The following is a 19,300-nucleotide window of genomic DNA, read 5'->3' on the forward strand; positions in this document are numbered from 1 at the left end:
TCATGTTGAATCACTGTCGCATAGATTGACTGCACACAAGCGCTAACGAATCTATATAGACCAACTGACGTCACAGACTGCTCTCTTCGGATTGGATGCGGGCTGACTGAATTTTGTAACGCGTGTTAGGATTGGTGAATGAACTCAATCCGTTTCAGTCCTACCTCTACCTATAAATAAGCGCAGTTCACTGCATTGATTCACCTGTTCTCGTCGCTTCAAGATGTGGACCGATGTGCAATCTTCTACGCTTGTGTCTTCCATGATGTTCAGGACGGACACGCTCATGTATGTCCGATCCAAGTGGACCGTTGTCCACAGGACAAACACCAGTCTGTGGATACGTAGGATTTACGTGGAGAGGCAAGGATGCCTCAAAAGAGTCCTGATTTACGGACCAACAGCGAGACGCAGCCTAAGGACAAGAAGAAGACCAATGCGGTGCCCTTTATGTTAATGAATACATTAACATAAACCCAAAGGCCCTTTTCAGGGCCACCCATATTTCTCGAAAAGAGATAGCCTTTCAATTGCCTACCCCTTTTTTTAAATCTAAATTTAAATTTAAATTTAAAAAAAAATTTAAAAAAAAAAAATCCCATGTTCAATTCCCCTTGTCCCTAGACAAACCCAAACTCTATGTTAAATTCCCATTGTCCCTAGAGTGACCAACGATTTTTCTCCATGTTAAATTTCCATTGTCCCTAGAGTGACCCAGGGGTGTTTTTAATGCTAAGTCCCATTGTCCCTAGGGTGACCCCATTTACTACTCATGTGTGTATGTATGTTGATATGTATGTGCACTCAATCTGGCGAGTTTTATGTATACGGGCTCAGATGTATTTTGCTTTGTTTCACTTTATCCCTGAGAGAGAGAGAGAGAGAGAGAGACGCACATAGTATCTACTTGATGTTTGAAGAAAAATATCTTTATACAACTATCGCAAAGTTGGGCCGAATTGTCTTTTGAGTTGGGCCGAATTGTCTTTTAAGTTCGGCCGAATTGTCTTATTTTCGGTCCAAGTTAGGCCGAATTGTCTTTGGGCCGAATTGTCTATAAGTCCATTGTTTAATAGTCAAGTGTGACTGCGTCAACGTATTTACAGATTTAGATATAGATAACATTGTGCTAAAATGGTTGAATAGTGGGGGTGGGGGCAATATTGACGGAGTAGTATACAAAATTATAACTATCATAGCATCTTTCATGGTATATGAATTGAAGTCTTCATCTTGACAGATCTGATTGTTCTTTCTTGCCAGTAAATGATATATCGCGTTCAGTTTCCTTGTATGCATCAGTGGAACTATCGGAATTATTCTCGTGTGTTTGCTTTTTGTTGTTATATAATACACCAGACAGAATCATCAGTGTTCGAAAAACACCTCAGTCCCAGAACACGTATAACTGCATTAACATTTCGGTAATCTGTTGACCAAATTTTTGTCTAATTTAGGTACACTGCGAGGCTGATTTTTCTAAGCTTAGTTGAATCTGTGCGTTTTATGTCCTTCCTTTTGCTACAGATTGCCATTAACATCGGCAAAAGGACATAGAAATCTACCGGTTACAAAAGAATTTAGGTACCCATGTTTCGATGCTATGGTAATGACTCCATTATTTACGAGTTGTTGTTCTGGCTACTCTTCAAAGCAGAAAACAAAGTTGGTTATAAGAACGCATGAGATTTTGCTAGTCACCGTTGACTTACCGGTAATATTTGTACAATAATAGTGCTGGCAGAATGGTAAGAATGTGTTAATATAACAAAGTAACAACTATTATATATTGAACTAAGTATTGAAAATGCATGCCTACTAAAATTTGTTATGAAATAGTTTCCTGGTACTATTGAAGATCTGATTGTATCTGTTCTTCAGTAACATGTTTTCGGTGACTACCGGTTTTCGAAGGAATGATAGTTGAGGCTGCATAAAATGTATGATTACTGCCATTTTTGTTATTGCACATGTGTTAGAAATAAGATATTTGGAAAGTTGAGAAAGACATTATTTACTTGAAATTACTGACTTAGGGTTAGGGGACTGACAGGCCGAATATATCAAGGGCCGACTTTGCTATGGATCGACTCCGCAGTGTGCTGAGTATGTTACTGGCCGAGATGTCCTGTCACTGCCGGAAGGAGTGATCGCTAAGACGGGTTGAAACTGATGTTTTTTAAATTTTAAAATGATTATTCTATACAACAAAATCACTAGAAGGGAGGACACTGTTCATAGGGCACAGTTTAAATTTTTTTTTGCATTGTCAGACGCCTGGGTACCCACGAAATCTAGATTGTGCCCTTTGCACTAAGTTATTTTCCATTGGGTTTGTCAGAAAATTTTAAGAAGGAAACCTACAGCACATTGACAAAATGCAGCATTTTTATTTTCAAGTTCTAGAAAGATGTTGCTAAATTACTCTTCACCTACTCCACACCTTGCTGGGGATTAATTTGTAGTTCCCACAGTCTTAGTAAGCTCATCTAGTTCATTGTATCGAAGCTATAAACGTTGTGTACAAAGATAAGTTCATAACTAATTATTGTGAGGGCACAACTATTTTGTTCTTTTTATTTTATTGGTTTGACAGTTATCATAAGATTGTCAGTTTTAGTGATTTATAAAAGCCTGCAAAACAATGTTTTTCACCCTAAAGGAATTAATTACATTATTTTTTAATCCATTTAGTTCAGAGTTGGTAGTTGCTGGTTCAGTTGACATGTTGAGTGTGAGTTTTCTGTAACTGTATAAAATCCACAATTCAGTGACATCAGAGTTGAAAAATTCTGATAGCCCAACACTCATGGCCCATCTAAATCTAGATTGGGCCCGTCTTGTATTTCAAGTGAGTTGACCACTGTGCCTGTCCAAAGAAAGATTTTATATGATTTGCCTGAGGAAACATTGAGCCTCTGACAAAACAATGCATTTTTTATTTGGAATCATGAAGCTTGATGAGTGAATGGATTTTGAAAAGTTCCAGATCATGATTGCAAAAATAGATCTCTGTGACTTTGTTGAAATTCTATTTTTAAAGAATAATTTATTGTGTGCTGTTATATTCTGATTATGAAACTGAATAATTGGATACTTTTGTGCTATTACTATACCTTTGCAAGCAAAGAAGGTCACAATGACTTATATTTTCTGTTTTACTGACATGTGTTTAGTATTTGTGTTTATAATCACATAGATTGTATCATGGTGTATACATTGACCAGCTGAGAAAGCTCTTCTGACCGTTGAAGTAGATGTAATGGTGGAGGTTCCCATTTCTGATTTTACAGTATATTTTTATATTTACTCTCCACGGGTTGACTGTGTACTCTACATGTGAATGAATGTAGGAATTAGATGATTGGACTGCATGCTACATCCTTTTCATGTGAGGCCCTAGCTGTAGTATCTTAAGAAACTAATTACAGTTACTTTTACTAAGCCTATAATACTGGCTGTCACTACAGAATTACTCAATACAATGTAACTTGCATCCCGTGACCTGACGTCTCTCTGTCCATTATGACGAACAGATCTTAGGTCACATAATAAGACTTTATACTCTCCTAGTATACATTTATTTTAATCAGTAAAGTGGTGCCATTGGTAATTGCTTAAAAACCGAAGCCATTGATCAAAACATAAGCTTTAGGGATTAACTTTTTAAGATTTGTTTTCCACATGAATCATAAATATTATTAGTGACCTCTTTCATCAACTGTTGTTTTTTGATATTCTATTTGTCTCCCATAGGTTATCATATACTTTTTATACTTAGTAGTTGTATTCTCAGGGGAAACAAAACTCATGATTAAATATAGTAATACAATTGTTTAAGCAACTCTCAGCATAATAATAAATCAGTGTTTGAAAACAGTGGAGAAATTGGGCATTGATGAGTGTTGATTGCAAACCACAATTGATAAGCAGTTGAAATTCGGGTTTAATATCTGATACTGAACTGAGGTTGCCAGTGCCAAAATTATTCACCTTTGAATGCAGAAATGAGCAAAATAAAGAAGCAGCATCCATACAAGTAAACTCACAGTGATTAAAATCTGTTGTTTAAAATTGTTATGCTCTGAAATCTGACCATTCTGTGGAACTGTCCCTTACAGTACCTCCACCCCAACAATATTTAGTTTATTAATCCATGAAAGAAATTTATTAACAAAAATAAAAATCTCTTCATTTTCATATGAAGACATTCATTTATTTGATAAAATACACAGTAAGAATCATTATATGTATTAGCTAAATTTGCAAAACTTTGCTGTCGTAAAGTGATTGTAGTATTTTGAACTTCTTTTTATCAAAGCAGTGATGAAGCCATCAATCATATCGGCACAAAATGAGGGACAAATTTCATGCAAAATGATGGGTATTGCCTTAAAAAATAAATTAAAAAAATATACTTGCATTTTTTATAGTAGATAAAAGGAAATATTTCATTAGCTGAGTGGGAACATTTTTGTATTGTCGCTGTTGGTTCACTGACAATACAGTATTTCCAGCTTCACTCCTGAAATATTTCCATATATCATCACAGAAAAGTAGATATCCTCAGTGTTACATACTTTTAAACTACAAAAGGACACTTGTCAGATTATTTAAATTGGCTCAGGTAAGGAATACAGTGTTAAAGATTCAGTTTACAGATGAAAATTAAGCATTGATGACAGACATTGTTACAAAATGAAAGTTATATTTTATCATTGGAAAGGTAAAGTTCCAATTATTTTAACTTGTCTACATCATTGTCCCCATCAATATGGCATTTTGCTTCTATTTATTACATGAAATATTTAACAAATATATTTTGTCATTTCAGTTTCGGAACCAGTATGACAATGATGTTACAGTATGGAGTCCACAAGTAATGTTGTGCTAAGTATATTAAACAACTTGCCATGATTATAAATTTTCCAGTGGTAATTAAGATGTTGACAGTAAAAAGAAAAACCCAAGAACTCTACCCTGCTGATTAAACCAGATATACTGGTATATAGAACTCATTTTACAAACTGCTGGGTCTCAAATTTTTCTGTTGTTAATTTGATTGAACATCAGTTTCCTGGAAAGTATAGTTTGTGTGCCCTTGGCTACTCAGTTGTTTGGATTAAGTGACATTTGCATATTTTAAAAAAAGCTATTTTTTTTGTCAAAGTGCACCATGTATCATTTATTTATATAAAAACTGTGCACAGCCAAGATTTCACATGCAATTTATATTGCTGCACAAGGGCACAGAAAAAGTTAATGAAATTCCAATTATGTCCCATATTTTATGCTTCACAGACTTGGGTTAAATTTTAAGTTTGATGTTCACTTTTCACTCACTGTGATTGATTATGATATGCATCTCGATTAGTACCTCACTCTTACAGCGACCTATATTTCTTCTTTTCCTGGTTTGGTAAAGTTTGTGTTTAATCCATGAACCAATGTGTTTACCATGCTATCTGTGCACACTGTTCCTATTTTAACTTAAGCCATTAAACATAATGATGACAATTACTACACCTTCTTTGAAGAAGTTTTTTCTATGATCAACATTGCATCAGTGAATTGTGGAAATTTTTGTGACCTACATTTTATGCTTTGATAACATAGGTTAACTCAGTAAGCCCTGGTGCCACATTTATGCATCAGGAGGTAGTACCCTGCTTCTGAGCTCTGTAGCGTTAAGGTCATGTAAGTTATACCAAAGTGGGTGGTATTATGGAAATGTAGACAGATTTAGCTCTTCAGTGATACCAAATAATATGGACTTTCTTCTAGCATTACAAAATACAGAAGAAAAAACTTTTTTTGACATCTGATTTTTATTTTTAACACCAAAAATGTGCCCATTGTCAGAATAGGATTTTGTGTCTTGATTTTAGACTTTTGTGTCTGCGATTTAAGGCAGACTGGTCTGAACTGCACACAGACAGGTGAACCTTTGCAAAAAGTAGGATAAGTTGGGGATTTGGAGTAAAAGGTAAAAGTAAAAGGACACAAAAATTATGAGTCCAGTAAGCAAAGAAAGAAAAAGAAAAACCCAAGAACTCCAACTTTTACCCTTCTGCACACGCATAATAAAAATAGCATTTATCTGGATGTATTTAGAAGTAGCCATTAAAATGTGTTTCAGGTGAAAGTGGCAAAAATCTCATGGGTTAATGAGATAATGGATGAAGTTTGATGACATCATCAAAGTTAAATATTCCTTCCATATTGATCATTTGTGCATCAGCATTGCACAGAAATTACAAAATTAACCATTCTTTGACAATTGGTAAGGAATTTGCAAAACCCTTGTGAATGTGTGAAGTTTGATGGCATCACCAGAGTTGAATATTCCTTGCATATTAAATCTTTGTGCATCAAGATTGCACATAGATTACAAAATTAGCCATTCTTTGACAGTTTGAGGGGGACTTTTGAATACATACTCATTGGTGCCAAGGGATTCTGGCCGTAAAAAGTGGGTGGCTGCTGGTCAGGAGGGCCTTTCTAGAGGGAGGCTACCGTACAGGAATATAGCTCTGTACTGGTCATTTAGTTAATGATATTTTTAATGTTAATATTCTATGATCGCAGTCTTGACTTTAAAGATTAGTCATGTATAGTGCATGCTATGTTTAATTTATAAGTTTCAAGGTTAAGTTGTACTGATAAATGCAAGTAAACAGCATGTGATCAAACAAGGACATTTGTTCTGGTAAAAGGTCAGACTGCCTGATTTCTTAATTAGCTGGAACTGGAACAATTGATTTTTTGACTGTAATGAATGGTTTTGAAATACCATATGTTTCATTCAAAAGCTTTGCATTCCATTCTAAGTATTGCACATAAATTATTATATGGAATCATTTGATATTACTACTGGTCTTGTAAGAGATACGATGAGTAGATAGATTCATTTATTTAATATAACTATTCATTGGAATTGCAAAGCTGTGACATTCATTCAGGGAGTTTCTGAATATATAAATGTTGTACAGAGTTACTGTGAAACATTCAAGGACATTCTGATTTATAGCTCTCTTGGATTTACCATGAATTCATTTAAAGAAAATCTGAATTTAAAACATTGATTCTTATATAGTGTTGTCATTCAGAATACCTTTGGAATGTATTCGGATTACTTGGAACTATTGGAACTGACTGAACTTTTATGATTTTTATAATTCATTCATTATACTATAAGATATTTTAATTCTTTTACTTTGTAATTTAGGAAAATAATTTAATAATTTAAATAATACAAACCTTGTTGGTCCTCTCTCTGCATAGTTTAATCCCCTTGAGATCATAACAGGCTATTAATCACATTGACACAGAATGAAGTTAAACAAATTCATGCAAATCAGAGGTTTTAGCCAAATAAAACAAAAACATAATGAAAATAAAGAAATGGTTCATTCATGAAGTGGAAACATTTTGCATTGTCATGATTGAAATATTTCCTTATATCTACCAAAAATAATGCAGATATCCTTTCTCCTTCACCACACTAGGTAGTACATTTTTGACTGGATTTCTATCAGTTACCACTCTAGAGACTGTATTTTTAACAAGATTTCTATCCTTTACCAATCTAGGTATTCTTTTTTATGGATTTTTATCTTTATCATTCTAGATGCTGTATTTTTGACAGGATCTCTTTTACTGATCTAGTTACAGCATTTTTGCCAGGATTTTAATAACACTTGGTAAACAGTCCTAAGTCATCATGCCTTGGTGTACTCTAAATGGGTTGTATCATCAAGATCTTGGATGACTTAAGTTACCAGCAAGAGACTGAATATTGATTAGACCACTCCAATGGCCTAAGAGGTTAGAACATTCACCTTGGATGTGGGAGGTTGCAGGTTCGAACCCCAGCTGAGTCATACCATAGACTTGTAAAATGCTACTTACAACTGTCTTGCTAGGCACTCAGCATGAAGAGATAGGTGTTAGACTGGTTAGCTTGGTGCCAGGATATTCTGAATGGGTGGGACATAATGCCACAGTTCTGCTACACTGAAAAATTGTTTAGGCTATGTTAAAAAATCCAAATCACACACACACACACACTCTCACTTGAATATTGATTATGCTATTTATAACAAATTTTCTGTATCTGGATATAATAAACTATATAAAATCAAAATGTAAGCTCTGAGAGATAATTTACCTGTGGTAGATTGTGTTTCTACAGTTTTGTAAGCCAGGTTAAGGATGTCATGCACATTTAGGCATCTTGTTCTTTTTTTAAACAGGGACGAATCCATCAGCTTGAGTATGCTATGGAGGCAGTCAAACAAGGTTCAGCTTGTGTTGGTCTGAAGTCAAAGACACATGCTATCCTTGTGGCACTTAAGGTAAGTACTGTAGACACATGCATTGACATTTTTGTCCAGTAAATATAAGTGCTATAGCTATCAGTAAAAAGTTGATCACTGTGACCTGTATTTTATAGTGTGGTGCTGTGTAATTACCTTACATTTGTGTAATCAACAACTGACCACACCAGCGGGATATAATAAAGAAACATTAGCACAGAATTAGGAAGAAATCAGTTTCCAAACCAAATGAGTTACTGCCACATGGTTAATTTGTAGAATGGGAATGGGTTGTTTTGTCAATAATTCCATGTTTTACTGAGAGTAAAGAGTGTCTGTGGCTATGGCAGTTATTTTGTATCTGCAGTAAATACAATGTGATGGATCTGGTTGTTTGTCATCTCTACTCTCATGCTCAGATTTATTCTAGATAAGATTAAATTTTTCTTGCATGAGGAAATTGCACTAATTTCCTTTGTTTTGAAAATAATACCATTGTGATTCAAAATTTAAGTGAAGACATGAAGTAAGATCTTTTTAAAGCATTTATGCAATCCAGAACAAAGGGTGTGTAGTGACCATGAGAAAACCTACATCTGATCAAATGGAGAAGCAGTGTTTTTATACCAGTGTCTCATGCACAATCGGTCACATTGTTGTGCAGCTTAGTATATAAATGCAGATTGCAGAGTACAATACTATCTTACCAAAAGAAGGTATATGTGACCTATATTTCTGGCTTCAGTTTCACATTAATCATTAATCAGCTTCTCAGGTATTATTATTCAGAGGCATGCATATTTGTAGCTGCATCTAGGTAAATACAGTACAATGTCGCCTTCCCAAAAGTAGGTCAGTAATTGACTTGCATTTTACATCTCACTGATTTAGATGGTTTCTCCTGTACATTTTTCTGCATAGTTGTAGCTGCATCTGCAATTGATTTTTTGACTAATGAATGATTTTGAAATACCATATGTTTCATTCAAAAGCTTTTCTGAAGGACTGTACAGATGGGGTTGGTGTGACATTTGTGTTCTATGTTCACATTTCTAGTTTGTTTAAATATCACTCAAAATTTTCAAATATGAGAGTATTTGCACTAAATAAATGTTTAACACATTCAAAATAAGAGTAAAATTTGGAGTAGTACTTAATGTGAACATTTGTACAGTAATTACACATGCAAACTATGAGTCAGAGAACTTCTATGGGACACACGGTACTAATTATATGGAAAAATGGAAACCAGCCTGGAAATGAGTGAACATAAAATAGAGTATATATGGGTTTGGCTGGCCAGGATTGGATAATAATGTAAGTTAGTTTTTAGAGAAAAAAAATTTGGAGAGCTTATCCTAGTTGTAACTGGGAAAAAAATAGAGACATTATTTTATTGATGGAACTTCAGACCTTTAACAGTCTTGAATTTGTAACACTCATTAATGAAATAGGCATCTGACTCGACCGCTCCAGTGGCCTAGTGGTTAGAGCATCCACCTTGGATGTGGGAGGTCATGGGTTCGATCCCAGGCCGTGTCACACCAAAGACTTACAAATATGGTACTAACAGCTGCTTCACGTGGCGCTCAGCATTAAGAGGTTAGTGTTAGGACTGGTTGGCCTGGTGTCATGATAATGTGTCTGGGTGGAACATCATGCTGCATGTCTGTGGCATGATGCCCCAGTGCTAGACGTCACTATAAACTGTCACACTGCAGACATCGTATGGATATGACTGAAAAATTGTTAAAGCTACTTTAAAAATCCAAATCACACACACACACACACACATCTGACTCTTTGGTGCAGAAATTAAATCACATGTTTCAAACACATGTAGGTCCAGAAAATGCAGCTTATATCCTTTTCTCTACATAGAAGTTGACATCCAGGTTTCAGCTATACTGATAAATGTAGGTTTGATCATGAACACTCAGAAATTTAAGTAATAGAATTTTTAATATCATGGTGTTTACATAGGTTTGCTATGGGAACTGAATTAGTACCACAAGTCCTTTATCGTTGCTAGCTGTTTATATAGTTTTCATTCTAACTAAAATTGAGCTCTGCTTATAAAAACACAGATATAATGGGCACAGATGTACATTTTTCATAACCTGTTGATTCATATATTAGATTACAGTTTTCGTATTTATTAAATATCATTTAGAATGTATTGTTACCAAGAAAAATTTGTGAACAAGATATGAAATATTGTCTGATTAGTTATGTTTACCTTTATCTTTGTATTTTATGCTTTATTTTCTTACCTTGGCGTACTTGGAACTATATAGGCAGAATTTTGTTGTGGTGCTGTTAAACCTACCTACCTCTACCTACCTACCTACCTACCACCCTATCTACCTACCTACATACCTACTATCCTAGTAATTTTAGTATTGCAGTTTCACATCTAAAAGGGTGCATGTTCGAATCATACTATCATATTATCCTAGGTTGGCTACCATGGCGTGTCCTTGGACAAGAAACTAAAGTTGACTGTACTAAATAACATTTTTGGTTCATATATGCAAATGATTATACATGTATGTATGAATACCAACCATGTAGATGAGGTGTACAAGAATTTGTAGGGTGGAAGTGTTCCCATTGATTGCTGCAGCAAATCAGACTGGAGAATGCAAATGCACAACTTTATTTGTTAAAATCCAGTATAGTCAACCACTTTTCTTAGTAGCTTAAGGTTCATGTGCATGATTTCAGAATTTTTGGACATTAGCAATTAAATACTACTATAGCAATTAAATACTATTTAAATACTACTATAGCAATTAAATACTACTATAGCAGATCAAGAACCGAGATAGCAACTATAGCCAATGCAAGTTAAATGGTGAAAATAAGAAATACTTTTTATATTGATGGGTGTAAACTACTTTGATTGCTTATGAATGATTCTTGATCAGAATTGGTTTTCTTACGAAATTCTTAGTGACTAGGACTTGTTGCTATCATCTGACATAAGTAACCAGCTGAAATGCTGTTGTAAATTTACTGTATAATGTACAGGAGCAGGATTTGGGCATAAGTCCACCAATTGAATATGACTAATTTCTTTCTTGACAAAATAGGTACACTAGTATCATATTTCTCTCATGAAAAAGGGCTGTGATGTATACATTTAAGTAAATTGGGGTTATCAGTGGATAAATATCTCTTGAATGAACAATTTATTAGAAGTTTGGTAAGACTATAAACTCACAGTAATGTAATGAAATGGTAGATGTGAATCAAGAGAAAAAAATCTCCTTGTCTGGATTTGTAATTTTGACAAAGGCAGACATATCCGTGTAAGACAAGTTTTGTTACCTGACCAAGAAATTCACTTGGTTTAGTTGTCTGACTTTCTGATTTTAATGGCCTTACATTATTAGATGTTTCATTGATTAAAACCTTTAATTATTTCAAAATACCAACAAAACCTAATATTATTGATGTTCTTTGAAATGTAAAAATGAAGTTGTCCTTTCTTGTCTTTCAGAGAGCTCCTTCAGAGTTGTCTGCCCACCAGAAAAAGATTTTACCGATTGATGATCATGTTGGTATCTCTATTGCAGGCCTTACAGCTGATGCCAGATTACTAAGGTATCAGATTTCACTAAACTTAATGTGTGTTTTTTTTTTAAATTTCAAGTTCATGATAGTATTAGACCCAAGTTATATAACACATGTAAATTTAAAATTTCTTGCACATTTGAGTGTTTGAGGAGTTTCATTTTCGGCTCACCTCTGACTCCTTTCATGGGACCTAAACACAGCAGATCTAGTTCTTGGAAGGCTTCACATGAGATCATGAGTTTCTTCTGCTATGAAACTGGACACCTTGTAAGGATCCCCTTTCACCTTTGGATATGTTAGAACTCAATTTGTTTTGTTACCACCTGAACTGGTGGATAAAACAAGACAGGTTTCTAATTGGTACATGTCCTAGAACTTTACTCTTCTTGTATACTAATGCCTTAGATTCAGGTTGGGTTGCACATCTGTATGGGTAGTCTTTTAGGGCTGTGGTCTTGGCAGGAATCTTCTGTTTATCCAAAGAAGCTAGAAAAAATTCATGCCATTTTCATAGCACTACAGTGTGCATCAACCACATGGGACACAATTGTAATATAATTGCCATTGAAAACATATCAGTGATGGTGAACCTCAGACACCAAGGAGACACTTATGCCCCTTCTTTTTACTTGATATTCTGGAACCTCAGATGGGCAAATATCACCCAGAGTCTGGGCAAGAAAAATATCCCATTGGAGAGCCTGTCCAGGCAGGAAAGGAAAGTCCTCACAGAATGGTGTCTGCACCATTCTGTAGCAGGGAGACTCTTTCATCTGTAGGAGAGGCCACTGGAGGACTTGTTTTCAATGACATTGAACAGCAAGCTATCACAATATTTCTCTCCATTTTTTTATTAGAGTGTATGGGCAGTGGATGCCCTCATTCTGAAGTGGAATTGTATGCTCTATTCTATAGAACCAGACTGTGTTATTGACTGTAACATGTTTTAACCAACTAAGTCATTTAGTTGAAGAAAATGATGCATTTACCAAAAAAGTATGGCCATTGTAGGTGGGTAATAAAAGTGGGCAAAAAAATATTTGCTTTTGATCACTTGAAGACAGAACTAGTCAGAAATACACTTGTATATTGAGAACTTAAATTTGTGCAGAACAGTCCATAATGTGTTAAGTACTGTACATGCATTTGAAAAGTCCATGAAATTTGAGTATAGATCACTTGTTATAAAATAATGTATCAGTAACATCCCATTAGAAAACATAGATAATGCATATATAAAAATAATTTTAGTCCTTGTTTGATCTCTGTCCTATTATCAGCAAACACATCACTAAACAATTCACAATGTTATTGTTGCCAGTAGTTGTTTACATGATATATGTACATCTACTTAAACTGGCCTAGATTTGGTCAGCTGGAGACAGCTATCATCTTGCTGATACTACCCATGGGATGAGGCTATACATAGGGAAATGAAAATGTAAACAAAGTAGGAAGGAATTTGATGGCCAGATATCTCTGGTTTCAAAAGATTAGAATTTAAATTGAGTTTTATGCTGCCGTTGGTAGTAATCTTAAGCATAAATGTTTTTTTCCTGCAAAAAGGAAACTTGCAGTGCATGTCTTCTGGTCACTTGGAAAATGCAGCAATCCATCAGATTCCATTGCATTTATTTAAGTTTGGTGCTGACTTCCTTTGATGAAAGTTGCTTTATTTTATTGAATTTTGTAGTCAGCTTGCTTTGATGAGGGGGCATGTGTTTTTGAAGTCACAACTAAAGAACAGATTTGAGGACCAAATGAAAGCCCATTTGTTATTCTGGTGGCAACATCAGATAATTGTAAAACATTGAGACTGAATTTATTTTTCATTTGCTTTGTATATATACAGAACAATCGGTGCTTCAGTTGTAATCAGTTTTATTTGTGGTTTCTGCAATACTATTGTTTCTGGGTACATTTTTTTAAAAATTAGCCATCAATTGGTTGATTGTAGTAATTCCTGTTTTTGCCTTCAAAGGTTGGTCCATTGCAGCTAGTACTGTAGCAGCATACAGTACTCAGGCCAGATGTCAGCTCGAGCAGATTATGATATGATAATGCACTGTTAAGATGGTTTTTCAACATGAACAAATGATTTGTTTATGTGACAATATATAGATTCCAGCGCATATTATATCCAAGTTTGCAGCTTCCTTTCATAGTGCATTTGAATTTTTTCACTCCAAACCCAAGATTTTATATACACGTTTAAACAACCAACAATGTAGTCAGCCAAAAAAATCATCAATAATCTCACTATAGTATCATACTGTTTTGAAGCCACAATAGGAAAAATCTTCAACAATTGTCTGTAACATAAATAGAAATATTTACACAAGCAAACCTACTCAAGTATGCATAAATATATGTGTTAGAGCTGAACTCAGTTTGGTACACTAGTGCACTGTGTACCCTGTTTTTGCCCATTTTATGTAAAAACCATGCAAGTTTGCCTGAAGCCTGTTAAAAACGCTTTTTGAATCGAAGTGTTTTTTTTTAATGAGCCACATGTATACATGTGATAAGGAAAAAATATTACATTTTCAACCATGCAGAGACACGTTAATAAAGGTTATTATTTGTTATGTAATTCTGCTTTTTTCAGTAACTTCATGCGAACAGAATGCCTGAACTCAAGATACGCATATGACACACCTCTTCCAATCTCCCGTCTTGTTGCTTCAATAGGCAATAGTATCCTTTTTATCCACATGTTTTTATGTCCTTGAAATGGTGACTTTCCAACAGACTCAGTCTTACACTGCGTAATAGGAAATTTTCTGGCTATTTAAAATTATATTTCTTGTATGTTTTTCTGTTCATATACATCCTTAAGTACTTTACAGTAGTTCCCAGTCATTTTGTATGATTGTTACCTTTCTGTAATTTCCTCATATTGGACACAGATAAAGTAATATTGGTAGCTATGCAACTCCTTGTATTGAATGTTGATAAAATCATATTTGTTGCTAAGCACCTACAGAAAGCATGGCATCCAGAGATGGTGAAAGGGTAACCAAAATCATAATATTCGAGATTTTTAGGAAAAAATGTTTTATGTGATATTGACATTATAGCAACCATTGTGAAGAGTAGAGTGAATCATAGTTATTAATATAGTCACTATGCTGGTTTCAGTTTTTATGTCAAGAAAATGATGATTGCTACTATTATGTCATCACTAACCCTGATTATTAATTCCTACAACAACATATACAGTTCTGTCCATCTACTGACAAAATAACATATTTGCCCAATTGTGACTACATTAAAGATGTCTCTATCTTTACATGCTGTTTGCAACTTATGTAAGGCTGTCCCATAAGTAGAAGAAAAGCCATACTTGAACAGCATGGAGATTTGAGTCCAGCCACAGCTTTCTTTACCAAGGTGTACATCAAACTTGTCAATACCTGTCTGATCATGTAAATGATGTAAGAAGTTTTGTATGAAGTTGGAGAATGGCTCTTAAAAAGCGTGTTCTTGCCAAAATATGTTTTCAGTGTGATGCCTTATTAACCTGCTGCAAAAAAAGCACAGTATATTTTGCTTCATTGTTTCTGTTACAAAATATCAACCATTATCAAACTGGAAAATATTCATTATGTTTGAGGATAAGAAAGCAGAGTCCTTTTTAATCAGTGTATTGATGTGGAGAATTACTTTACCGTATATACTCTGATTCAGAATTAGTATAATCCAAACTCTAGCACCCAAACTCTGACTGTCCAAATCTTTTTCCATGCCCCAAAGAAAGTTCTTTACATTACTTGAACAATGACTAAATGTCCACGTGAAGAATTTTGATAAAGGAAGAATTTAAGTAATGAAACGGAAATGTTTTACATGCATGCAAATCATTGTGGTAGAAATGTCCTTAATGCCATTCAGAGTCTCAGATTCCTACACAGAGGTATGGCAGACGGCCTTTTGGTGTTGGACTTCTTGTGGCTGGAGTTGATGTAAGTAATACTTCAGATCTAATGTTTTTGCTAAGTTTTGAACTGGCAGCAGAAAGGAATCATTTAATATCAGTAATATGTTACCTCAAGCTGTTGCATAACTGACCTGACTGTGAAAACTCAGAACCAGAACATAGATTCAGTCTGATCCCCACATCATAGGTCTGTGCTCAGCAGCTATCATTATTTTTAGGATGACATATAGGATTGATTTAGTTGAAAAACACATTTCAGAAATATTGCCTTATCTTATATCAAGAATGCATATTTGACATCTATGTACAGTTTTCGGTATAGTTAACATGCATATACCCTCTGTCCATGGCATATTTGGTAACAGCATTAGCTTGATTGTGAGTTTCAGGCATATGTTGTTCTGTTCATGATCAGTGACCTTTAATTTTACTCTTTCACTGTGGTGATCTGGTAGTGCATAATTGTCTCTAATATTGTATTATTTTATATAAAAACCTAGCTAGATTTATTATGTACCTTTATTGTGATGAAGCCTTGAATAGGCTGGATTTCCCACATTCCTTATCATCATTTAGAGTTATGGTCCTTGAATGCCTGTCTTCTCCATAACTTGCTTTGGTAGACAGATTTTTATAATGCATGGTATCTCACTGAACAACAAATGTAATTGCCCAGAAAAATTAGCTACTTGTCTGACTGAAAATTCCCAAGTGTAATTCCAAGTCATGTTAATATCATTATGCAATTGTTAAGCTTTTTGCTTTTGCTTTCTTGCATATAATCTGATAATGAGTGCCAGACTCTATTTTCACCTGTCATTTCATGTAGAAAGCCCACATTATTGTTTGATAATGGTATGTATACTTTTTATATAAAAAAATAATTGCCAGCAGTAGATGGTTGTCTGAACTTTGACTTTCAGTCACTTGGTTATCTAGTTTTGGTTGTTAGTTGTCCCCGGCTGCCAGACAGTGAATATTTCTGCCTATGTTTGGGTTTTCCAGCAAGAGTTTCGTGTAATGCCCTGCCAAATAAATTGTAGAGTCTGACCCTTTACATTATATCCATCACTGAAGATTAATTTATTCATATGAATATATGCATTGAAGATCATGATTGTTGCAGAATAATGCCAGGTGATATCAGTGATCTCATGACAGTCTTTTATTCTGTAGACTTGTACATTTGAATAGGTTAATATTGACAGTTGTAAAAGTGTTTAAAAATACATTTCACAAATATGGTATAAATATAACTTGTTCAAAGTATTCATTTCTTCTATTATATGTTTCAGTCAAAGGGACCGCACATTTACCAGACATGCCCATCAGCAAACTATTATGATTGTAAGGCCATGGCAATAGGAGCACGATCACAGTCGGCCAAAACGTACCTAGAAAAACACCTAGATGAATTTTTAGACTGTAGGTATATGTATGTGTGTGTGTGTATGTGTACAAATGTATGTATGTTTATGTATGTATGCATATGTGTGCATGTGCAGGCAGGCATGTGTATGTATGTATGTGTGTGTGTATGTATGAATATATGTATGTATGTATGTATGCATATATGTATGTTTGTATGTATCTATGTATGTATGTCTGCATGCATGTATATCACACACCTGCCTCCAAATACAGCCCCCATTTGTTAAACAACTTTGTCAATAGATTCTGAATAGAATTTAACTAGACTTGACAGAAAGCATCCAGGATTAAAGACCTTTAAGATTTATACAAGTGATGTCAATTCATCATCAGAGAATTTCAACATTTCATTTGTCAAGCTTATGATGCACCATCAGGAGGTATTATTTTGAGAGCATAAACAATAAAGTTTATTGCAGTTTCACTTGGAAATAACTTTTTACCGCTATGAATTTGTGTGCATCATTATTATGCATTGCTAAAAAGAGGCAACATATAAGAGTTGAATATCAAGTTTTCATCTTTATTTCAGGTAATTTAGATGAGCTTGTTAAACATGGCCTGAGAGCACTACGAGATACTCTTCCATCAGAGGTGGACCTTACGACAAAGGTTTGTTAACTTTATCTGTATAGCTCTGTAATAAGCTATCATGCATCATTGTGTTTAAATACAGTTGTTGTCGAGTCAGTATTCATTAGAGGGAACCAATTATTGATCTGAAGAGAAGAAAAAAATGGGTTCCCTTAGTAAATTTCTCTGAATTATCCAGACCCATAAAATGACATAGATTTGATCTGGAAGGTCATTCGCTGAAGGATCAGAATTTGGTCAGACATTAGATGGAAGTGTCTGAATTAAATTGGTTTAATAATTGATTGTATATGTATCAGTAATAAATAAACATTATTGTTTTGTGTACAGTGACATGTTTGAAAAGGGAAGCCAAGGTAGCACAGTTGGTAGAGCATTGGACCGAAGGTCACAGGTTCATTACCTGCCTAGGCCAGCCATGGCTGTGTGCCTCACTATGTCCTTGAAGAAAGGCATGATATAACCACTAGTGTGTTAAAAGTGTTATTAAAACCAACAATATTTGATGTTTAAGTGCAGTAAGAAGTAAAAAGATTGAACAAAAGTGACAAAGGGTTCTGATTCTATTTACACCTGTGCCAGTAGGTTACTCACTTATATCATTAAGTCGCAATTGATTCTTGATTGGCAATGCATGGGCAATGGACTGCCTTTTATCAGTTACGAGTCTCTAATAATGCATGGGATTTCTGTATGACAAATTACATGTTGTTATAGTGGTACTCACTTAGTGACGATTGGATCTAATAATCAAGTTTTTTTTGTCTTCCTTTCTCCTCATAACATTTTTTTTAAAAGATCCATAATTTCATAATACTATAGCAGTTATAATTGTATAAGATTACACTTGATTGTGTTGTTTCTGATCATTTTTTTTTCTTTTATACTTTTTTGATTGAAATGAAAATCCCAATTTTGGGTAAATGCATTCCAAATGAATGAAATTGAAAGGAAATTGTAGTTCTAAACTCAGTGTTGGAGCACAGTTCTCATGTATTTGAAACATGACCTGATGAAATACAAACATGAATGGAGTACAAATCAAATGCAGAACGGGTGCAGGTGAAATGCAAATGATTTGTAGAGTTGGTAATATTACTTATTTCAGTCTGCGTCTATCACTGTTGAAACATGATTTCACCTAGTAATTGGCCGCTCTGTGGGCCATTGGTGCACCATTTTTATTGGAATGATAAAGTTGACAATTAAGGTGGGTTTTTTGGGTCTGCTTGTTTTTTAGGACATTCAAATTCCTTGTGATTTGGAAATACAATTTCTTACCTCTTAGTATACAGTTTGATTACATGTCATTTGGATTTGATGTTAATTGTTATGAGAATGTGTGGAGTTTGATGTTGATTGTTATGAGAATGTGTGTACAAATACAGTTGTCTACAGGTAAATACATGGATTCAAATGGATGCATATACCTTGT

General features: G+C 34.6%; 1 protein-coding gene across 1 annotated transcript in view; it reads left to right on the forward strand.

The window, feature by feature from the left end:
• The first annotated feature begins 1,661 nt into the window (after window positions 1–1,661).
• LOC149797285 (proteasome subunit alpha type-1-like) overlaps window positions 1,662–19,300 on the forward strand; it is a 49,818-nt gene continuing 32,179 nt past the window's right edge. The window contains exons 1-8 of the mRNA XM_089962002.1: window positions 1,662–1,748; window positions 4,835–4,879; window positions 8,256–8,357; window positions 11,824–11,927; window positions 14,509–14,597; window positions 15,795–15,865; window positions 17,136–17,265; window positions 17,804–17,883. Coding sequence (XP_089818128.1) covers window positions 1,746–1,748; window positions 4,835–4,879; window positions 8,256–8,357; window positions 11,824–11,927; window positions 14,509–14,597; window positions 15,795–15,865; window positions 17,136–17,265; window positions 17,804–17,883 — 624 coding nt within the window. The 5' untranslated portion in view covers window positions 1,662–1,745. The remainder of the gene's footprint in view (window positions 1,749–4,834; window positions 4,880–8,255; window positions 8,358–11,823; window positions 11,928–14,508; window positions 14,598–15,794; window positions 15,866–17,135; window positions 17,266–17,803; window positions 17,884–19,300) is intronic.

The sequence above is a fragment of the Sinohyriopsis cumingii genome, chromosome 6, assembly GCF_028554795.1.
Source record: "Sinohyriopsis cumingii isolate HCF-2022 chromosome 6, ASM2855479v2, whole genome shotgun sequence".
In the NCBI taxonomy this organism is placed as follows: domain Eukaryota; kingdom Metazoa; phylum Mollusca; class Bivalvia; order Unionida; family Unionidae; genus Sinohyriopsis; species Sinohyriopsis cumingii.